General features: G+C 39.5%; 1 protein-coding gene across 1 annotated transcript in view; it reads left to right on the plus strand.

The window, feature by feature from the left end:
* The window catches only part of thsd7ab (thrombospondin, type I, domain containing 7Ab), a 186,776-nt gene that overhangs the window by 108,896 nt on the left and 52,959 nt on the right, over positions 1-24,921 (plus strand). The window contains exons 10-14 of the mRNA XM_075466226.1: positions 9,715-9,830; positions 11,516-11,651; positions 12,645-12,748; positions 15,165-15,359; positions 16,470-16,736. Of these exons, the coding sequence (XP_075322341.1) occupies positions 9,715-9,830; positions 11,516-11,651; positions 12,645-12,748; positions 15,165-15,359; positions 16,470-16,736 (818 nt within the window). The remainder of the gene's footprint in view (positions 1-9,714; positions 9,831-11,515; positions 11,652-12,644; positions 12,749-15,164; positions 15,360-16,469; positions 16,737-24,921) is intronic.

Here is a 24,921-nt window from a genome sequence, read left to right on the forward strand (position 1 = left end):
ACACTTTTTTTTTAACAAAACAAAAGAATAAAAGCAGATGATTATTCAACCCTCCCTCCAGGCACAGTCATGGTGCATAGACAAAATAGTAGAATACAAATTATCCAGAAACAATTTCCACATACAATAGTAGGAAAATCAGTCTGCAAGGCATCTCTTTCATTTTTGAACACCAGCACCTTCAATCTTGCAGCCTTCCGTCTGCCTAAAATAAGATTTAGCCCCTTTCCTGGGTCTAAAAACACGCTTGGCAGCTGTTGTCAACTCAAACAGAACAGAACGGAAAATTAACCTTTTGATACATCTGGTATGTGTCCCTTAGCATACATGGAAAAAGAGCCCCCCCAAAAAACTGGGGTAAGGTTCCTATCACTGTTATCTGCAGAACATATACAGTACATGTGTATATATTAAAGTTAGAGCTTTAAAAATATTGTATTAATCATTTTTATCTATAATTTACTACAACGTTTATAGCATTTCTTGCCATGTCATGGATTGTCACACAGAGAGTTCATAATAGCTGGGTTGTTGGGTGAATGTCATGTTAGAGAGTGAGTGTGGGAGGTATCGGATGAAAAATTAAAGAATGAAGAATTAAATCATCTTAGGTGCCTAAAACTTTTCCATTTCAATGCACATGTCCTGAGAAACTGTCTAAGGAGGAGTAAAGAAAGGATGTAGTGAGTGTAAATTGTACCTGTAAGGATGAGTTGTACTTAGACATGGAACCATAATGAAAAAAGAACATGACTTCTTCAGAATATAGAGTTTTTACCTTTTTTTTTACTGCCAATATATTTTATTTAAGTGAAACACAGCCACGCTCCAAGTCAACACTGCTGAATAGTGGTGGAAACGGCTTGCTGAGATCTAGTGAATTTGAAGACATAAAGAATGATTCACCATTTTCATGCTCATTAAACCATGAAGCGTTCCCTTGTTTCCTGGAGCTCATGTTTTTCCACTCATTCATTCAGAATATTCCTTTGATTTATCACCTGGCTTTGGTGGTAGAATATGGTTCTAGTTTCATTAAAGTCTGTATCCACCACCTCTATAAAGAGTTTTTCAGGCTCCAGAATATAAAAATTTGCACTTCAGTTCAGCTCAGGTTTCCTAGTGATCCGATGCTCAGTATTTTTATACCCTTCTTTTTCTGCACCGCATGTCTTCATCTGCCACAATAGCACTGGCAGGTTTTCTTGATCTGGACACTCTTGGGATCCCAGTGTAAAACAAACAAAGAGGACCACCTGCACCCTGCTTATGCAGATGTGACCCATCTCATTCACAGATGGGTCTGAGCTGTCTTCCTCCCACAGCCTCAGGCAGTGAACCTCACCGAGTGCATGTTTTCTCGCACACGCACAGACGCGCACGTAAACACTGACTGTCAAAGCCCAACTAAAACGTGGGACACAACAGAGACAAATATGTCAGTGCCTCAGGCTTGGGCTGCTATCATCATCTCGAGAAAGCTGTTGTGGTGTGAGGCTAAAACAACAACGTCTGCTTATTGATTCTGACAGTCTGTGTGCCGACTGCTACCAAATGTGTGTTTGTATAATCACATTGATGTTGTGGAATCTGTGAAAAAAGCGACAGAATGATACATGGTCATGATGTTCTGAAGTAGCAATTTTAAACTCAGCCCCGTCACACTTTCTAAAGGAGGTTATGTTCGCTTCCTGTTTTTGAATGATATAGGTAAAAGTTCAAGAAACAAAGGGCCAAAAGAAACCAATGAAAGGGTCTTTGAAGAACTGTAACTGCTTTATGCTAAATTAAACAAATTATGTTCTTGTTTTATAGTTCATAATTTTGATGATGAAATTAATTAGGCCTTATCTTTTCTCACCAGACCTTGTTTTTTGTTTGTTTGCACACTTAAAACTCCTGACAGTTTATCTACTTTGAATCTATTCTCTTTATCCTTCTTAACCATCTGTTCATTTTTAGAAAACAGCCTCTTGTTGAATAAATTACTCATCGTGTTAATAGCAGCAAGCAAAACATGAGCATTAGCCTGGCTTCTCATCTTAATGTTACGCTTTGGGACATGCTTCCAGCGCCATGTTGTGTACGTCTTCGTCTCACCACAAATCATGACATTTAATGATCATTACAAGACTATGACACTGACTTGAACCAGCAAGTAAGTTAAAACCAAAGGCCATTACTGGATTCACTGAAGTGCTGTGCCTTTCCCCTGTTCTAAATACATGTGAAGTGACATAGAAAGAGAAAAATGTCACAAGCAGTCAGAAATAGTGCAGTTAGAAGAGAATAGCCCAAGCACATTGTACAGTACAACATTTTTTCCCTCAACAAACAACAGAATAAGTGTGCCAAGCAATGATTAATGCATTTCAAACACAAAAATGTTAATAGAGCAAATAGAGGAGATAAACTGTAAAATGAAGAAAAAAAATGCATACAAAAACTGCAAAGATGGCAATGTTAGAACTCTCTTCAACACACCCACGGACAGTTTTCCAGCCAATCTTTGTACTCTCAGTATTCTGGCTGATTTTGTGTTCTACAGATAAGCTTCCTGGTTTTTTATTTTTTGTTATTTTATTTTATTTTCTTCAAAAAACTGAGTTGTAACTGAATTTTAATCATTTAAATTTGGATAATACCTATCATTACCTAACCTGACTCACGTCACCTGGCTGCGTTCACCAACTACACGCGGGGGCGTTCCCTTTCCTCACACAACCATCTGAGGAGCCTGGGAGTCATTTGTGTTTCGTCCGATTAGAAAATAGTCAGAGCCAATCATTAATCGCTGGGTGGGACTTTGGATGAATGGGTGGCATTATGGCCGTGTTATGGCCGACCATTCATGCTCCAGAGGGCGGAGGTCAGGTAAGCTCTGAGCTACGTCACGGGTTGAGTCATTGGGAGTGGCTGAAGTGACGTGTCAGTCAAGATGACGGACAGATTCTTCATCCAATCACATGCACGAGTTTTAGAAAAAATAGCCCCATTTGAAATCATGTCGGTTGTGGGCTCGTCCCAGATGGTATGCGAATACCAGAGGGCGGGATTCAGGTAAATCATTACCAGGGCCGGATTATAATTAGACTATAATAGGAACAAAATGGATAAAGAGGGAAATCTACTGAGTCAACTCGTAACCCCTTATGTAAAACACACTGCTTGGTTTCATAGGGTAAAGCTAAGCTGATAAAAATGTATATTAAGACAGAGGTCACTACTCTGTAACTGAGTTAAATACAGTCTCACTACAGATGTGTGACTTCTCACATTAACATTACCTGCATGGTGGTAGTGAAAGGATAAATGAAAGTCCAGAGGAAACCCAGACAAACAGGGATGTGTGACTCCATACAAAACTCACCGGGATCGGAATTCACAGCCAGGGCAGTGAGAGAGGGATCTCATCTCTCCTGTTTTAGCTTGTCTACACTGGCTCCCTGTAAAGTTTAGAATGGTATCCAAAATCCCTCTCGATACATACAAAGGCAGACCTAGCTCCATCTTATCTAAGAGATCCATTGTTACGTATCTTTTAACAAGAGCTCTTAGTTCTCAGAATGCTGGCCTGCTTTTCGTTCCCAGAATTTCTTGGCCTGAAGAGGAAGTCAGAACTTTTAGTCTTCAGGCTCATTTCCTGAGAAATCAGCTCCAAATCTGAGTACAGGACACATAAACTCTGTCTTTGAGACAAAGCCTTAATTCAACTTTTCTGAAAAGCTTTAACTTAATCCATTAATCCATCAAGTTGCTGCTTGTTTTAGCATCCTACTTTGTTCTTGTATAATTCTTACCTTTTAGTTTCATGTATTTTATTCTTTTCTATATTGCTTCTATATGTGTTTTAATGTATTTTTTCTCTTCTTGTGTTTTTATAAGTTTGTGAGCCAGATTTGTAAAGCAATTTGGGTTGCACTCATGTTTGAAAAGTGTCCGATTATAAAGTTGAGTATCGAGTACCTTACTTGCCAACCTTTCGTTACCTTAACCAAGTACCTTTAGTAACGAACACCCAAGTAGTTTCAATGCACAACAAGGTAGTACAATTGCAGCGTGAAAGAAGCAAAAATAAAGTAAAAAGTCTCAAAGTTCGATGTGAACGAGTCTCTTGCTTGGGAGCAAAATTTCTATCCCGCTCCTGGCTTCCAACGTTAATACTCGGTGCATGCTATTTGTTGATAAGCCATTGCAACAGAAGGATGTTTACCACTGAATCACTTATCCCTGAAGAACAACTGGCAGTACGATATAGTTCGTTGTGCATTCGGAAGTAACAATAAAAAGGAACTACCCTGTGCCTTGAAAACTAATGTGAAAGGCTGTTGACCAAGTATTAGTATGTGACAAATGAGAATGTTTAAATGTAATGTATGGAACGCCTTTTACCACATAAGCTGAAATTAGTAAAGAAATGACCACACACACCATTTCAGGCCATGAATACACATGAATTTTTCAAAAAGAGTCAAGACTGATATGATGAAGGAGGAATTAAGGCGAGACATAATTTTAACTGTAAACAAAGCCGTCCATTTCAATGTGTCTGCATTTCCCTTCTCCACTTGTACAGAGTCAGAATTTCATCTTCAGTACAATTGAGCTTCATAGCCTGGTGTTGGAAACACTGTTATTATATAAAAATAATTATTTGAAGACCTCATTCACGGCTAAAAATGGGAGTGCATATGCATACAATTTTTTGATGATTGAGATTCATCGACGGAAATCATGCATGTGCACGGCAAACACACAGTTTAAGTTATGAATCCATGCATTTGGCACCTAGTTATTTTAAATTTGATTCATAATGCACTTTTGCAAAGATTTCTTTCTATAATTGAAGGAAATCAAAATGAGTTTCCACATGAATTGGAGTTGTGATTGCTTTCTCTCATGTGCCATGTGGACATTTCTACTGTGTGTGTGGCTGTTTAGTGCAGATTATATAAATCCCACGAGTCCCACAAATGAAACTGCCAAACAGGTGCTTTTGTTGTCTTCCAAACTCACACACAGATGTTCTCTGATTTCTCTATTGACTTTTATATAATCTTTACCAGTGAAATTACTCCTGGAGCTTTTTAGTTTTATCTCTGCTTTGACCATCTTGCCGCATAAATTGTGTGGGGCAGCAATATACTAGTTTTGTGTATAAAAGGTTTGAACTGACCCCAAGTGTTAAAAACAAATTCAAGAATGTACCATAAAGTCTTAGATAAGAGCAATCATTGTTAATATTACATGAAAAACCAAAAAACATCTTTTAGTTCCCAAGTTTTGAATAAAAAAAAGACGTACACAAGTAAATACAACCTCAGTAGTAAGAAAAGAACAACAAATTCAATTTTAACTTGTTTATTTTAGAAAAGGTAAAAATGCAGAAACTGTTTATGTATTTAGCAGATGCTTTTATCCAAAGCGACTTACAAATGAGGATATAACATTACAGCTAACATCAAAGCTAACAATAAGCTAAGTAGAAGGAATCCACTAGTCAGACTCAGAGGTGACAGTGTAGAGATAGAGTGCAGACATAGAGGGAAGTACAGAAAGAGAAAGTGCAGTAGAGGGGCTAGGGAGGTACAGGGTAAGTGCACTTATTCCAGGAGTAGATGTCCCTGCAAGTTCACCCCAAGGGCAATGCTCAGAGAAGTTGGAAAAAAAAAAAAAAAAATCCAATAGCTACATCTCAGACTCTACGGGCCTCAGTTAGCATGTTAAATGTTAAAGTTCATGACGATACAATTAGATAAAGACAGAATAAGTATGGCTTCTCTCTAAAAACAATATGGTAGCAAGACCTGGTAAGGTCTAGATGGTTTTTGTTTTGTCCTTATACATATAACCTCAGAATTGAAAGAGGGTGTACTTTCTATAAGACAAAAGTCAGCGTTGAGTCTTGATGGGAGACACGAGGTGAAAATACACTTTTTGGTTTGTCAGCCCTCTTCCCTTACACCTGCTTCAAAGAGACAAAATATATAATTAATTCACTCAGATACACAAAAACGCATCTTTTTCAAGGCATTTGAATCAACACTCAAGACTGTTGTTTTCCTGACGGCCTTTCTGGAACACGCCTTTGTGTTTGTTTGTATTTTTTAAATTTAGTGAAGGAAACACCAAAACATAGAAATCTACAAGGCAGGCAATGAGTCTTTTGTCCTCTAAATTTCCATCCATCCATTATCTTCCGCTTATCCGGGGATCGGGTCGCGGGGGCAGCAGCTTGAGCTGTTGAGTTGTTGATCTAAATTTCATTTTAGAGATTGTTTGTAGTGAATCGTGTGCAGAAGTCAAGTTTTTCTTTTTAAAGTCGAGTGTAATAGCATAAAGGTAGTGCTGGTAATTGCCCAAGTCCTCTCAAGATTTCAGATAAGTGTTAGATTTCAGTTGTCATCAGATACTTGACATTATTGAGCATCAAAGGGGATAAAAAGAGGTGAAAGGTTTAATCTCCTCTGTCAAAGAGCTCTTTGAACCACACCAGCTTAGTATAATCTGATCCTTCAAGCCACATGAATATATTTGTCTTGGGTACATTTTCAATAAAAGAATCAATATACAAAATATGTGCTTAATATGTCTTATTTATAGAACGCTAAGTAATGGAATCATCCTGCAAAGAATTTGATGCATTTTAGGGATTACTTACTATAACAAATGTTATAGTAACTTGAGGTCAAGCAGTCACATTGTAATGTTTGCTTGGGGTGTCCCATTTGCATCTGGCAAGTGATTGCTATCCTAATAACGGATAATCTTGGGTTAAATCCATCTATGTGGAGCTTGCAGCAAAATGGTTCTAAAGGATTTATCAAAATCACAAGGAGCTCCATGGGCTGGGTGTGGTAATACAGTATGTACAAAGAATTTGGCTCTGGGTATCGGGTGTCTCTCTACTAAAACAGATATCGCATGTTATTCAAAGACAGTGCCCAATGCACAATCAGCAAACATAATATACTGTCATATTTCTTTCCCCAAAGCCAGGCACTTTTTTGTGAAAGTACAGATTTCTGATACATGTTTCTGTGCTGGTTTGGATGCTGTGCTGCTGGAAGGACTTCTGCTAGAAGCAATTTTAGCTAGTAGCTAACTGAGCTTTCCAAAGCCCAAGTAATGCCTGGACTGAGATCCCAAATCAAGATGAGTTGAAGAGAGGATGTCTAGGATGCAGAACAGGAACAAAACGGTTTAAAAAGACGGAAGTTTAAACCATTTATTCCACTGATCATCACTGGAAGTGTGGGATCACTGGCAGATGAAATCAACAAGCTTGGACCCCAAATGAGGAAGATCAGGAAGAGACATGGCTGCAGGAACAACTCTAACAGCTTTCTGCTCAGCTTTAATACTACTTGCTCAGACAGAGACTGCAGACAGAGTGGTAACAGTAAAGAAGGAGGATTACAGAGCTTGGTAACAACAGGTGTAATCCATGACATGTCACTCGGAAAGAGCGCCTCTGCACCTTGGATGTTGAACTGTTGTTGCCTACTCTAGTTGCCTACAACTAGAGTTCACCTGTGTTACCTGCCGACGCTGCAAGTGTACTCATCAGCTAAGTTGTTGCCAAGATACAAGAATGACACCCTAACCGACCCCTCTTTCTGCTACACTTCAACTTTCTACCTTTGTCAGCTGATTTAGATTTTACTTTGTTATTGATCTATATCATATCTTTAATAATGATTAATTCTGCAGCAAAAATAATTTCCCTTTAGGGATCAGTAAAGTATTATTGAACTGGATTAAATTCATAAACAATACTCAATGTCCAGCTATACACTATATACATAACAGCACAAATTAGCAGTGAAATAATAATGTGTAAGATGTATGAGAAGTCAGTGTGATGTATGAATCTGCACAGGACCGTGTTTGTAGAAGTGGAGCTGATTGTGGTACAATCTGGCAAAATAAATTATGTTTGTCAGCCGATTGAGAAAGTGATGGTGAGGAGGAAGAAGCTGCTTCCATACTGGTTCTGGGTTTAGTGCCAGTGGGATGGAGTTGAAGAAGGTTGTGATGTGAAGTGTCAGCAATGACTTTCCCTGTAGGTTTCCTGGTTTCTCGATAAGTACAAGTCCTGGAAGGACGACAAGGGTGCCCCGCTGGCTTTATTTCAGCTGTCCTTACTGTTTGCTGCAGCCTATTTCTATCCTTGACTAATTAAAAGTAAAAGTTGGATTTGTTAGACTAGATTGCTATTGTTCTCTTATATATAATGGACAGTATTTAGATCTTTATGGCGTTTAATTTTGTCATCACATTGCTTTCTTTTAAACTATTAAAAAGCTACATTCCTCATTTTCTCTGAGATCTATCGTAGACTAACAGGTACTCAGCAGCTCTCCCTCCTACTGAAGTGTCCAGTTCAATCACTTCTTAGTGAACATGAGCATCAGACAAATACAGAAAATGTAAATGAATCCTCCCTCCGCTCCATCCGGCAGCTGTTTGTTTTCTCTGGACCATTCACTTTTATGAACACACCAGAGGATTTGTTCTGCTTGAGAGGGATTTAGCTTGTCTATTGGTATTAAAAATAAATCTCTCCTTGTGTTGCCTGTACATTATTACATTTTGCCTGTAAGGCGCCATATCATTTCCCTGATAACCCCATGCTAACGAGTGTGGAACACCTAGAGGAGAACGCTCATCCTTAGCAACATTAACCCTTACCCAGATGATCTCAGAATCCGCCATAGGATGAGGACACGGAGCTGCAACATCCCAATGTTGGACCAGGGAGGCAGTGTTGCACAGATGAGATTACCAAATGACTTCCAGCTTGTCTATCATGACCTATTTATCTTGGTCCAGTAGTGTGCACCAACAACCTAAAGTGCTTAAATGACGAAAGATTAACCACCCTTGCCCGGAAAAACCTCAGCTAGACCCAGTATTCTGTGGGTTTGAAAGGATTATTACTCTCTGATAGCTGAATCCATTTAAACAAGGGAGTTTATATCCTGAGGCTAGTCTGCTAGTCTGCTGGCTAAGCCCAGAGGATCTCTGTGTGTTACAGTTTGCTGGAATTATTGTAAAACATATATATGGATTTGTTTAACATTTCCTCTGATGCCTGCATTGTTTCCGCTGGAAGATATAGTCGTCTTTACTTTTTCAGCCTCCAGCATACAACTCTCACATCATTCTATAGATTTGATTCTTTTACCCTTAGTTTTAATCAGATAAAACTCTACATCTAAACAGATATAGTCATTAAACTTTGAGTTTAGCTAAGTAACCCAACAGTAACCTGTCAGGACATGATGAAGATAAATATCTGTATGGTATGTGATTTGTTGTTTATCTGAGATTTTTTTTTAACTAATTTCAAGACCTGGTAAGAACCAGATGATTTTTTTTATAAGAACTAAGAGAGAATCCTTACCTGACTGTAGATAATCTGTGGGATACTGATTGAAAAATTGAAAAATTATTGATTACTTTCTTTTATAAGTCATGAAAGAATTGGTCTTATCGTTCAATAAAGATCTTAATTTACAGTTCTTGTCACATGCATTGACACTGAGACTGCTTTCAAACTAAATTCAAACAGATTCATAAGGTTATTTTTGATAAATTGTCAAAAGTTACTGAACAACAACTTAGAGTTCCGAGCAGTGTCACTCTGTTGCCCAGTCGATTTATTCATTGCTTTTTCATTCCTTTACTGACTGATGAATTTGTTTCCAGGTGTCCAGACGGCCCTCGCCCGAGCTCAATGCGACCGTGTCAGCTGCCCTGCAAGAAGGACTGTGTCACGACCCCATTCAGCAACTGGACAGACTGTTCGGTTACCTGTGATGCAGGTTAGTGGCCAAAAAACGAATGCTTACAAGGAGAAATGCTGACAATTCTTTCAGTGTTGTTTACTGTTACTTTGATGGATTTTCACTATTTAGTTAAAGGATAAGACCGTTTTTTTTACATTGGGCCCTTGATTTCACATTATAACATGATGTTCTACTCACCCCTGCTTGTTGTTTGTCATTTGGAGCTGTTCCAAAGATATTCGCGAGGCGTCTGGCTGCTCTCTTGAGATATTCGGCCATGAAACGGTTTCCTATGGGCAAGCTTATACAGGCACAAACTATGCTGTTTATAATTTCTTAATTACTGTACACTAGCACTGATAACGTGGAGGTGCGTCGCTTACTTAAAAAAATCCGGGTTACTAATTTTGAATTTTAGCCGAATGAATAAATAGGCAGCAGGTCTGTGGGCTGTCTGTGGCAGTAGCACGACGAGGACGTCAGTAACACCCACTTTACGACAAAAATTCAAAATTACAGTAACCCGGATTTTTTTAAGTAAGCGACGCACCTCCACGTTATCAGTGCTAATGTACAGTAATTAATAAATTATAAACAGCATAGTTTGTGCCTGTATAAGCTTGCCCATAGGAAACCGTTTCATGGCCAAATATCTCAAGAGAGCAGCCAGACGCCTCGCGAATATCTTCGGAACAGCTCCAAATGACCAACAACAAGCAGGGGTGAGTAGAACATCATGTTATGTGAAATCAAGGGCCCAATGTCAAAAAACCGGTCTTATCCTTTAAGTAATGAACACATATGGGCAGGATTATACAGCATTTACATTTATAGCAACAGGAATAATACCAACAGAAGATGATAGTCAATTAAACTTGTTCTGCTTTAACTCTCTTCTGACGGCAAATACAGAAGCAGTTTAAATTGACTTTATTGACTAGCACATTCAGGACCCTCCTGAGTGCCTGACTCTATAGCTGCCAAATAAATACATGCAGTCTTGTCTCGTTACATGTAATTAATGTGACAGATTGGCATGCAAGACAACCTTTAAGTCGACCTCTTTTACAGTGCCTAGCAAGCCAACTCGCCCCTGGCTACCAGTATGTGCCAGCGTGTGCATGGCGTTGTTTTCATACGGTGAAAGAAAAGGATTCTCATTTGAGGTCACCTTTGTCAGGCGCTCGTCCCCCGAGCTGTTGAGCAGTGGCGAAAAACATTAAATTGATTTACCACTGGAGATCATTATCGTCCATATTTTGTTGACCTCTCTGTGTGACACTGTAACATAAATCTCATCAGTCTGAGTATGCTACAAATGGCTTTGCATTTTAATTTGATGCGGTTGATATTTTCACCTTGTGCAGAGAATTGCACGCCACCCACATGCAAAGGTTTGAAGCAGGGTTTAGGGCTATCCAGAGGCGTGTTTCATCTTAATGAACTACTTGAGGGCATCTTCCCACATTTAAAATACCATAAATTTAATCTGAGTCAATACCAATGTCTAATGGGCTTTTTTTTTTACCTCATCTTTGTTGGCCTTGATATCCACAGTAATCAGATGTACGTGTTGTCTAAGATAGCTGTCCAATTAGATTTAGCGGTGGCAGTCTTGACGGAGCAGCCTGGCTTATCATTTTGACATTTTTCCCATCACTTCCCCATGCAGACATTTCTTTTTTCAAATTTTAATTCAATAATTGTCTGTGTCTGTTCAGCTGGTAACGCCATGAAGAAAAAGCAATCAAGGAAACGTCTTATCATCCAGACGCCTTCCAACGGAGGACAGGAGTGCCCAGAGGTGCTTGAGGAGGAGAGGGAATGTGAGGTCCCTAAAACCTGTCCAGGTTTCAGGTAAAACGAGCTACAGCAATCCCAGCTGTCTAACATCAGATTTCAAATTCTGACTGACTTCATGGTTTCTAATATGTCAACCGACGAAGTAAAAGTGGGGTTTAGAAAATCTAAGGACTGTGTGCAGCCTAAACATCAGTGGGCTGAGCTCGCTGTCTATCCATACGCATGGATCAAACTCAAATCAGATCAGCACTAAGTGTCACGATCTTTGCTTTTAAAGCCCCTCTGTTTCACTTTCATACTGTTTTTCATTGGGTTTAGGCCTCTCTGTCTCTTCATCTAATCCCACCCTTACTTGAGGTCAGGCTTCTGTGGGAGCCATGCCATCTGTTGTAGCACGCATTTGTATTTCCTTACTTTGGTTGCATGTTTAGTTTGTTGCAACACTGCAGAAAGAATTATACAATTAAATGACTACAGATGCACTGGCACATTCCCATTGATGTTCGAATAAAATTAAGAATCAGTGCAAGTAAAGTGATCTTTGCACAGAAAAGAAATGAATTCTACATATGACACAGTTTATCACAGTTTGTCAAAGTAGTTTAGACCCATTTCAAAATACTGTCATAGTGCACTCTCTTCGAGAGTCTTTACATGCAATTTATGTGAGTGACAAGTGCAGTCCAGTCATCCTTCGCTGAAGGGTATGTCTGCAGCCATTTATTCATCTTGAGCCACAGATTTATCCTGGACTTTTTGCCATGATTGTTTTTTGATGCAAAACAATACATCCGATAACTGTATACCTGAACAAATGTGAGGCTTAATTAGTCAAATTAGATAAAAGCTGCTATGAGCTTTCTTGGAACAAAATTATATCTGGGTTAAATCTATGCATTTTACAAAAATGTATCAAAGAAAAAAAAAGTATCTTCCTCAGTAAATGATCTATAATACTTTATTACATTTAGACTCTGCCATGTTTTCATCATAATATTAAATAATATAGCAGCACTAACATGCCTTTACTGACTGAATTTATTCTAGATGGAAAACCCACAAATGGAGGAAGTGCCAGTTGGTCCCATGGTCTTTCAGACGGGAAACTCCTGGTGCACAAGAGACCTGCGGACCAGGACTTCAAACCAGAGGTGCATAACAAATTTCTTCATCTCCTGTTTACCTTTGCCATCTTCACAGAACCATTCCAAATCAGAAGAAATGACATTTTTCCTCATTTCGGTGCATCTGGAGCCCAGCCAGGAGGCCAATTGTGTAGAGTTTGGGATGGAAATATTTTCACATCTCACGGTGTGCCTCTTGAGACTTGTTTGACAGTAAGAGTTGTTTCATTCTTGTTTTTTTTCCCACTGCAGGCTAGAATCATGTAATATTAACTAGCCGTCTCTTGTTGGAATTTTGGAGAAGATGCTGCAACTTTCCTACAGTGCACGGCAGTTCCATGTTCATATGGGGTTAAAGCATAAATGACAAGAGCTTAAAGGATACGGCAATGTTAGAGCACATTGCTTCTTGCCTTACTGTAACACATGGTCCTGGGAGACTTTCATAAAAATCCAATTTCAAGGGGTCACGCAGAATGATCAATTTCATTACATGCCACCTCCTATGGAAAGCCATTATTATTATATATTGCTTATATTTCTGTTTCGTCTTCGCTAGCTTGCATTCGTGGACAGAAGAATCTATTCATTCCTGAGAATGTTATAAGGTCCACTTCAGACTCACCACATTTTTTTAGATTCTGTGCAGCTTTTCAGTGATTTGATACCATGTGACACTAGGTGTCCACCCCCGCACCCGACCCATATTTTCACACCTCTGTCATTTCTAAATGGCAGAAATCCTTCTGTCATCAACTTGGACCAAATCAGACATGCTGTCTTTGCTGGTCTGTATTTTCTGACAGGATATTGTGTTGTTTACCTGCACACAGGCGGAAAACCACTGAAGTGGCTCTATTAAACACACAAAGCTTAAACCTTGTCCTGCTTTCTCACTCAAACACACAAAGACGCACACACAAACACAATAAGACCTGACCTCGCACACCACCAGACGGAGGCTTTCCAAACCAATAGCAGTGCCCATGGGGGTTCAGCAAAAAAAATGTGCTTCGAGATTGATTTTTCTATGAAGGTACAGCCCTGCAGCACGTCTGCGTCACAAGAAAATGAAATACTGCAGCAACACAAGTAATACCCTTTATTGAAAGAACAAAGAATATGATGATCCAGTTAAAGGCTAATTGACTTGTGGGCTTCAGACCAATTGAGGTAGAGAGATGCATTTGTGTCTGCTTCTTTCATAATTTTATTAAACTCCCCCATGAAATCTAACATGTTCAGTTCAGATTTATTTTTCATTCACTCTTGTTGTTCTCTTTAAGGAAGACATAGTATGCCCTTTTTTCACCAGCAGATAAAGATTTCCTGAGGTCTTGATGAATTGTCTGTGAAATGCTCGAGTCATAATGTAACAGAAATAAAGCATCACAACACCCTGAGGTACCAGTCCTCTTAAGAACACAACATGTCTTCTGCAGGCTTTACCTCTCTTCAGATTGGAGGTACAGCTTTACACCACCATGCAAGCATACGTTTAGACCCAAAATACACCACCAAAGCATGTTATATTGTATGAGATACATACAGTACGCATCCAAAGAGCTCACACTAGCACACAATATATTGATAGATTCTCAAATACATGCATTTCACGCGTATGCAGTTTGGACTGCTGTCACTGATCCATCTTTAAGGTACAATCTTGTTACAAGTCATGTGTTGAACTTAGCCAAGCTGATAAAAAAAAAAAGTAAGAAAGAATAGCGCTCACACTAACAGCCAGTTGAGACAGATGGCCACGTCTGGTTCCGCTGGAGGGTAATTTCTATAAAAAGGGAGTACTTCCTCATCTGTTGCCTGCCTACCTGTGAATGCTTAAGACTGAGGATTGAATCTAACTGAACTTATGACGACAACTGTTGGATTCCTTCGCAGTTTTTTATGAAGTGGCATTTTAGAAATACTTTTATACCCTATTGGACTGTTAAATCTAATGAATGGGGTTTATTTGGAGGGAGTCGGACTGAATTCAAATTGAACTTGTTTACTTTCTAAACACTGTGTGAATAAACTGAATTAAATTGGGTATCCCTTTGTATGAATTTATAGAATTTAATTTGCACCAAATTTTAAAAGCATATGTTCTTTCGTATATTAGATATGAATGTGCAATGTTCTTAGTAACTTGGACTTCAAAAAATAGTCCTCCTAACATTATGGACTTAGAAGTACCAAATCATCATAAATTGCATACGGTATGTTTAATGAAGTATAAGTACCTCACATTTACAGTATGTCCAGTACTTGTATGTATCTTGCACAGCACTCCTTGCATTTAAATTTGTTTTACTATACAACACTGTCTTTAACAACCTCGTTATGTCCGGCAGTCAGTCTGTTCTAACAATAAACCATGATTAATGCTACAATAAATATTCTAATTGAGCTTTTTTGCCCCAACCTCCTCTCATTCTTCCAGCTGTGTCCTGTCGCCAGCTGGACGGGACGCAGGGCGACATCAGTGAGTGCCTGAAATTTGCCAAGGCCATGCCCACTATCACTCAGCGCTGTCAGCTTCCATGCCAGGATGACTGCCAGCTGACCAACTGGTCCAAGTTCTCGTCCTGCACAGCTGACTGTGTGGGGGTCCGCACCAGAAAGAGGGCACTGATCGGTGAGAACAAAGGGGGGGGGGGCTCTAACAAAGCACTATTGTGAAGCTTTTTGCTCTGCAAAACTTAGTGTTGGTGAGGTACCACTCAGTGATGTTGGTGGGCTTCTGAGGACTAAAGTGCTAAAATGAAGCACGGGGTCATAAATCTATTCAGATAGTTCTTCCCACCTGGGATTAAAGCAACAAATCTGAATGAACTCCTCAGCCTTTGTAATCCATCACCCTCACCAGAGAGTCATCCTGTGCGTCACAGTCGTAAAAGTGATTTGACAGCAGCGGTGCAGTGCATTAAGGCACCTCTTCAGATTATTGGAGTGGGAGTAGTCCATTTTAAGCTCTAAATGAGTAGATGTGTGAAACTTTTATCTTCCCCTGATGTGAAAGTGTGAAAAAACAGAGAGTTCATGTCATGCATTTAGTAGAATGAAAGTTTGAGCATGTGTTTTAATTGTTTTTTTTAATAGAAATGCAAAAGGAAAAGATTCCTGCCTCATTATACTCATCAACACACAGAAATTCTTCATCTTAAGCTCACGCCAAAACAGTACTTCATCACAACATCAGTTTGATTGAAGTCGGTGCCATATGTGGATTCTTTGTCACGTATAATGTATTCTCTTGTGCTGCCTGAGAGTTTTTGTGAGCCTCACAGACAAATTACAGCTTGCTGCTTAAGTGCAATTAAAAAGCATCTCTGATCTAGACGCAGAATAGATTTGGCAAACCCACGGAAAATAATGCCAAAATCGAAAAAAAAAACACACACAATAGGTAAATATGTTTAGGGTTGTCAGAAAGAAAAGCTTCCAAGCTTCTCCTCATTTGCATGTGAAGCAGCTCCTAATCATCGACCGCCAGAGGAAAAAAGTTTCCCCCCACAGTTACCAATGATTAACCATGCTCGACATCATGCAGTTTCTTTAAAAGTGCATTCTGCTTGAAACTATTTTCCCTGATTAATCTATCATCGTGTTTCACAAATGCACGTGGGAACAGCAACACTTTCCCAAACAAAACCTTAAACTTAGCCATTTGAGTCTAAAATACATCAACTCATGTCAGCAGACTTAAAGATCACTTCTCTAAAGGAGATTTACTCCATCTCCTTAGGGAGGAGCAAGAAGAAAGACAAGTGCAAGAACACGCAAATGTACCCTCTGAGTGAAACGCAGTACTGCCCCTGCGACAAGTACAACGCCCAGCCAGTGGGGAAGTGGTCAGACTGCATCCTGCCCGAGGAGGGCAGAGCAGAAAGCATCATGGGGATGAAGGTCAAAGGAGACATTAAGGAGTGCGGACAGGGCTATCGCTACCAGGCCATGGCGTGCTACGACCAGGACAACAGGCTGGTAGAGACCTCACGCTGCAACAGTCATGGTGAGTCCATATGCCTGTTTACTCCTCAAATAATGGCCCATTTGATGCCATACTGCAACATTTTTAAGATAGCAGAAACTCTAAGTGACATGTTTACTTGTTCAAATCTCCATCGGTAAAAAGAATAAAGTAGCTTCTGTGTTATCTCTAAAAATCACAGGGTTGGCAGATTCCTCAAAAAGTACACTCTGTGCTGTATTTGCACCTCTAAGACAATTTAATCTCACCAGGTGAAGAATCTTTCACACACTAACACAGAAGCAGTGCAGCTGACTACACTTTGAGACTCGCATTGCTTTTCATTCATTTCTTACCAACAATGTTCATGGACAACAGAAGTTTATTTTTATTTTTTTTCCAACATCTGTTTTTTCTTCCAATGCACACACCCTTTGTTGGTGCAACCAATGACTCAGGCACAACTGTTAGTTGTAAGCTGGGATGGACTGGCGACCTGTCCAGGGTGTACCCCGCCTCTCGCCCAGTGACAGCTGGGATGGCTCCAGCCCCCCCACAACCCTGAGTTGGATTAAGCGAGTATAGAAAATAGATGGATGGATAGATGTTAGTTATAAGAGTTAATGCCTTGTTTGTGCTGTCTTTACATACAAAAGGGGTATGTTGATTCACCACTGGTGAAACAACATTGTTTCTGCATCCCATCAGCATTCTGTAAGAAACTACCAGTAGTCACTGATATGTTTCACTGTAGACAGGACAGCAGTCTTTGGTAAAACAACAAGATGATTCTATTTGTCATAAAACAACAATTTCCAAACAGAACAGAGCAATGAACAATACTAAAGACCTCTCTCAGTGGAGATGTTTGCTAGCTGTTAGAGAGGCTCAGACTGCTGCTGTTTTTCTTCTTCAGTGCCCTCCAGTTTGTCATGATTGGGCGTCTGTAACTCAGGATGAAGAGTGGTTGTCCCTCTGCTGAAAAGTCACTTGTCTGACCCACAACTTAGTATGGCTCTACTGTCAAGATATACTTGGGCAAAAAACATAATTTGCAATGTTAGCATGTTTTCATTAAATATTTTCAACACATATTACGTGTTTTAAAGCAACTCTGTGAAGCTTCCTCATGCACACTTTGGTTTTTGATGCACTCAAAGATGGATGCAGCTCTCACAAGTTTTCTTTAAAGTCTTGAGGCGTGTTACAGTACATAGCAAATCAGATTTCTCCCCTCTCCTGCCTTAACTTCTTGCTTTTAGGTGTAAAATCCACTGTAGCCCATGGTAGGCTACAGATGCAAGGATGACTTATTTTATGTTGAATGTTAATCTGAAGCGAAACATTCACTGTGAACATATGAACGCTCCTCCCATAGAAGCTGGAGATTCATTTTGAATCCTGAATATCACTTAAGTGGGCTTTTTTCTGTCTCACCCTGTCAGAATCATTTGTCTCCTTGTTGTTGGGTCTTATCTTGTATCCAAAATACTTCAAGCAAAGATCCCCAGCTCGAAAACCCGTCGTGAAATTGCTGTGAAATAGAATGCGGGAGATGTTCAAATGAATACATCAGTGCTACGCATACAAAACACATGGTTTTAGCCTCCTTGTGTGAGTCACAGATACAGAAATGCGTCGGTTAATCTGAATGTTGGTGTGACAAGAGCACATTGTAAGGATTGGCGTTGTGTGTGTGTCGTGTGTGTTGGTAGTCTTGGTGTATTTTTACACCTGTGGAGATGTTTACAAGTGTTTGTATTTCTGTGTGCATTCATTCTCATGCATCATTCAGCTGAGAAAAAAAAACATCTTCGGTGAGGTTCCCACAGAAACAAAAGCTGAAAGCTATCATTAAATCTCTTGTATTTCCCATTCTCTGCTACTTCCTGCCTCCCTGTTTCAACCATCGTCGCTCTAATCAGATAGAGGAGGAGACGTGGTCCCTCCACCACTCTGGAGCTTACACACTGCTCTCGGCTGTGATGTTGATCGTTTTTTATCATTAAAAGGGCATGTAGATTCAGGATTTGTGCTGTGGCTGTTTTTGGATCGCCTTGATCTTCCATAAGAAGAAGCAAATGTTTCTGTTTAAGGAAAGACAGCAGTGATTTCGTCAGTGTTCATTGAACTCTTACTCAGAGTTTGCACAAACACAGCGAGCAACTATTTGAGAATAAATGGAAGGCCATATTGTAAAGCATTTGAGAAATGTATACTAATATTATGTGTCTTTGTAGACATCTAAATGCTCAGCGAAGTGAAGCTTATCTGCAGGGATGTAACAATCAGCTGCACAAAAAGTGAGCAACATCCAGATGACACACTGATTGTTGTATTAGTTCCCAGCAATCACTGCAGTCAGACACAAGAGGACCCATTGGGTTAAATTAGGTGTAATCAAGGTTAGGACCAAGTGGCTTGAGACTTGGATGGATCCAGTCAATCAGACTCAAATTGTTATTGGCTGATCTGTGTTCTTTAAAGGAAATGTGTGATTAGATTCCTGATCCACACTCTATTTCCACTCAGCCAATTGATTGTGGCACTGCCCTTGTGCCAGTTTACATTCATAGGAGCAGAAGTGAGTTACTGACTGCATTATGTCCAACATTTAACTCATTGGCTGCCAGCCATTTTCAGTGCAGAGACAGCCATACTGCCAAGTGTTTTTCAGTATTTTGACTGATTTTCCAAGACCCACAGAAAAGTGTGTCTTATGACTATGTACACACCGAAATTACCAAAAGAAAGAGTAGGCTCTCTTCTTTGATCAGGAAAAAAAAGTTTGTTTCTACCATTTTCAGTCTTTTAGTAATAGACAGTAGAACATAGGTTGGTTTCACCTAAAACAGCTGTTTGACCCAAAAAATGGAGAAAACGAGCTCTTTTTTTTTTGTGCATAGTGGCACTGCTGCCACCTTGCGAGTAATTTTGCCAGTATATTCTCTGTTTAGGGTTTACAAGCCTAAGATTTAGTGACGAACTCCGCTAGATTGTCCCCCAGCCCGCTCCGTTAAAAAACGCAATTGACGTCTATAGACGTCTTTGGCAGTGAACGTTTTTTTTTAAATTGACGTCTATAGACGTCAATGGCACCGAAAGAGTTAAGACACACAGCTGTGCAGCTGAACTGCACAGGTGTTGTCTGAATGGTACTTGAACAGAGATTTTGTCAGATGACTGCGGTTGTGACATTAGGGTTTTATTAGAGCAGAGCGACAGTCTAGAAATACTTTAAGTATTTTTGGGTATCTGTCAGTACCCAAAAACAGTATCAAGATGATATGATAACTACAAAACAGCAAATCAAACTACACATTTAAGATATATCTACTCAAATAAGCTGTTTAAATGTCTGGCAAAAACAGCATAACTACATAAAGAGAAGTTTTAAAGAATTACTAAATGGCTGGTAACTACCTTTAAAGGGATAGTTCGCCTCTTTTGACATGAAGCTGTATGACATCCCATACTAGCAATATCGTTCATGAACATTGACTTACCCCCTACTACGTCCTGTGAGCTGAGTTCCGGCCTCGTTTTGGTGTTGATGAAGGTAGTCCGGCTAGTTGGCTGGGCCACATGCCGACAGCCGCGCCTGTTACGGTGTTTACTGCTCTGTCTGCACTTCGGTCTGCACGGTCTACACAGCAGGCAGTGATACGAAGGGAGAGAAAATAGCGCCAAGCGATTGTGAGGTCGGACTTTTTCCTGGATGAACGATTTTGTGATGCAAATTTATTACTCTTTTGAACGCATATTGTTTTGAGAAGCAAAACGCTTTATTTTTTAAACCCCAGCCAACTAGCCGGACTACTTTTGTCTACGCCAAAACGAGGCTGGAACTCGGCTCACAGGACGCAGCAGGGGGTAAGAACATGTTCATAAATGATATTGCTAGTATGGAATGTCATACAGCTTCGTGTCTAAAGATGAACTATCCCTTTAAATTGTTCCAAAAGCCAAGGATAATTGGAGAGGAATGTTGTGATGCATGTTTCTATTTACCGAAAAATGGGGTGTACTCCTATATTTCATAGATCATAAATTACCGTAAATACTTTGACCTTCATTGTGGCTCAATATTGGAGGAAGGTTCAGGGGGCCATGGTCTCATCTGAGTGGATTTGTTCAAATGTTGAGGGGATCCAGCCATTGTGGAAAGCCATAAAGGATAAAGCTTAAGGGCAAAAACTGCGATGGACCTATGAACACGCTCAGGACTGCAACGAACAGATTTGTTAGTGCATGACGACCAACATTTGTAGTAACACGTGGAACACGCTGAGAGCCTGAGCCACATAATTGAGCTTAACATGGTGACACGATGCTGTCGAGGTTTGAGGACTAAGGTCAGCATCTGATAAGGTTACCTGAGAAGATGAAGGAGTCCTTCTGGCTTATGGTGACTCTTTATTTTAAACCTTTATGCTCCGGCCTGAATGGGAAGCTTTCCGCAGTCATTTTCCAGAGCATCGGGGATTACGCAGTCTCCATTGCCTTGGAGATGATTGTGGTGCAGAGGGCGTAATGGGTCAAAAATGGGGCATGAGTGCTGAATAATTCCTGGAACCAAAATGTTCACTTAAATTATCTCAGGACAACCTGTCAAGCAGATAAAATTTGATTTTAAACAGCAATGATGGTGACTCAGCCAGACTTTATTCCTGGTTGAATGGCCAAAATAAATGACTCAGGAGAGGGTAAAAACTTTTCAAATAAAGGCCCTTCATCATCTGCAGTGGATAAAAACATCAGTCCATCAGTGTTTAACCTTTTTCTGTAAATCCAAGCTCTTGTGTTTGATTTGATTGTAGGCTGATTTAACAGAAATGTGTGACATAACTGCAGCTTTTTTACACTGCATTACAGGATGGAGACTCCCCAAATGTTAAGATTATTTGCTGCTGCTGTGGAAAGTGGCAGGCTTCACCCCTGACTGTAGCATGTCCATTTAACATATTTCTGTCATAAACAATTCGCCTGGTTGCACGGGCAGGAGCGATTTCATTCAGGGGACAGCACAAATTATGTTTTATCGCTGTTTTGCAGGTAACATGGAACTTCCTAAACCATATTTTTTTCTGCACACTGACCTTGGATTTTTGGTGCTAGATGAGAAATTAAATCCTAAAAACACTAATGAATATTTAATCAGAACATTTTTTCCCCTCAGGAATCAAATCTTAAAAATCTTGTATTAGTGCCGCCTTGCTACTATTCCCAATTTCCCTAAAGTAGGGACCTTTGTGTGTTTTTTTTTTTTTTAAGTATTGTCGCAGTTGAGCAGGACGAGTAAGTAACCAACATCTGAATTTGTGTGTTACTAATTGACTTTCTAATTGTCTTGTTTCCATGGAGGCAGCATGCTGTTTATAAAATAAGTATTTTTTTATTTACAGTGTTTCTTTGAGATTAGATTGTTTAATTAATATTGATTCTAACAAAAAGAAGATAATGATAATTGTATATTTCTCACCATTCACTCATTATTTTATGACTTGTTACACTTTAATTAGATTTGATGGTGAAAAATGTGTATTAGTGTAATAAATCTGATGTCTTAAACCTCTTATTCTCCAATAAATGTGTAATAAGTTGAGAAAGTTTTTCTAAGTAATTACAGAGAAATGCTCCCAACCAGTTATGGAGTTTGAGTTGTGGGGAGATTTGTGCAGCATTTGTCAATCTTTTGTACTCTATTCGCGGGATGTTTTCATCTTTTTACATCATTTTATCCTTTTGGAGATCAAACATGCTGCCAGCATGTTATTGATTTTTGTCTGAATTTGCAAAGAAAAGAAAAGCCAGGAAATCTTTGGATGCATAAATGTTTTATAGATAAAATATCTTTAACAACGGTAACGCCAGCTTGTTATTAACTTCAATCGAAAATATAAGGGTCACAGGCAGAGATTTTAGCAGTGTCTACACGGCTTCTCTTCATCTGGAGGAACTTTTAAGCATATGCTCTTTATCACAAGTAGGTTTAATGTTATTGGCTGTAAAATTACTCTTATTGTTTTGTGAAATTGCCTTCCCGGCAGTTAAGGAAGCTTTGTGCAGCAGTTACGACTCCTCTTGGGAACTACAGCACAGACTTGTGTCAGGTGGCAGGTTGATTTCTAAAGCCATCTGGAGTGTTGTTGCATCTGGACTCAGACTAAAAACCTCCCTGAGGAGGCAAGACACCTTAAAAGACCATTTCAGTTGAACTACAAGTGATGTGCATGTTCAGGCGCTGAAGCATTTGTTTTCAAGTGACAGCATCAATGACTGGACTCAAGTAAAAAATAGGTTAAAAGGGTATTTTAGAGGCCACACTGAACTTAGCAGAGTGTAAATGTTGAGATCCTGAAATGGACTCAGGGTGTAAAGATGTGAAAAGAGGTCCGGCAGACAGGTCTGTGTTTTTAAGTATGTGCGTGATGGATATGTACATATATTGGTGTCATTGTTTATGGGTATTGTGTTGTTCTTTTTTTTATCCTTGGTCAACTTTATTTAAAATCTGTTTTACTTGAGCTAGCTTGTGTGTCTTGTTAGGTTTTGCATTAGTTTTCTTGTACCTCTGTTGTTTATGCGCTGTTTCTATTTCCTATTTTCTACTTTATTTTGTAAGAGCTGTATCCTGAGTTGGATTAAGTGGGTATAGAAAATGGATGTATCACTCCTGCTTTCTGTCTAGTTTTGTTTCCTGTCTGTGTTTTCCACCAGCGTTTTATTACTGACTGCCTCATCTGCACCTTGTTAGGCGGTATTATTTAGACTTTGTCTTTGTGGGCTGCCTGCCTGTGCAGCGCCTACAGTTTCAGCAAAAAAGTCTTTAGTTCTTTGTCTGTGAATCTTGAATTGTGTTGACCTCTTGCAAAAAAAAATCGCAACAGAAGGTTTATATTTCAAGTGGACAATTAGTCCACACCTGAACTCTGCGGTGCATGTTTCCCCTGATTTCACTAGCAAATCTTTAGTGACCTGAAAATTGTTGAGCTCTCATATTCTTCATCCAACCCAGCTGAGCCTGATCATTTTTAACAAGAAGAAGAATGGGAGCAACTTTCAAAGCAAAGGTGTGCCCGGTTTTTAGGATAATTCCCAAGAAGATCTGAGGTTGCAATTGCTGCCAAAGGTTCTCCAATAACAAGGTTGTAGGTGAAGGCTTACGTTTAAGTTTACAAAACACTCATAGAACAAGTTTAAAACTCAACATTAAACAGTCGGTCTGAGGCATGATGTTGCTACATTGAACCTTTTCTTGAGGGGAGAAAATAGTCACGATAGAAAAATACATTTTTGAGGAAGTGACGAGCCTGTGGGGAAGGCCACAAACCTCTCACCATGTCTCTCATCATGCAAGGCAGTTTGAGTGAGTCCACATCAGAAGGAAGGAGAAGGGAGAAACTCAGACACTTGACTCTCCTCACTCAATTCACCTTATTGTTTTTCTTCATTGAAGGCTAAACTAAATGAAAGGCAGGTGCTGTTGCATAATAGAAAAAAGTATAATAGATTCTGTCTACTCGACAGATTTTCTTTTCGCAATGGAAAAGATCTTGTGTTTAGCACACAAAGCCAGTGGTTAAGAGGAATAATCTCCTTTAGTACACTTGACTGTAGCTTGGCCTGTGTATACTAGTGAAAACAGAGGAAATTACAGCCTCAGGGTGGAGAAATCTCCAAAGAAGAAAAGGAAAAGCGCTTACCACCACTCTGACCCAGTGAGCTGCAGAAATAGAACTGGAATAATGAAGCTAGCCCTGAGACACTGCTTCTGCTTTGGTAGATTTTCAGATTTCTGTAAACAACCAGAAGTTGGGCTTCTGTGGAAGCTGTGGACCCATTTTCACTCCACAGCTTAAAATCAAGAGGTCCTTTTAAATTAAAACGTGAGGTTAATTGTTTAAAGACTTTATGCAGCTGGATTTTGCTCTTGATCTACTTGTTAAAGAGATTTTAATGTTTTTGGAGAAAAAAACCCCCAAAGCTTTTGGAAATTAACACAGATCTGATTCAGTCTTAATATAGAGGCTTTAAGAATCAAGACAAGGCATATTTCTTTAAAGCAGTTATTCTGAACATGTGAAGCTGAGATCCTGCTGCGTGGATGCAAAGAGAGAACAAAGGTTTATACTTCAAAGCTGCTTTTTCAAATGATACTTATTCCTTCTGCAATAATCAGGGACAAACAACAGTATGGGGCCTTGGAATGTATTAATGCGGCATA

Source organism: Odontesthes bonariensis, chromosome 5, assembly GCF_027942865.1.
Source record: "Odontesthes bonariensis isolate fOdoBon6 chromosome 5, fOdoBon6.hap1, whole genome shotgun sequence".
NCBI lineage: Eukaryota > Metazoa > Chordata > Actinopteri > Atheriniformes > Atherinopsidae > Odontesthes > Odontesthes bonariensis.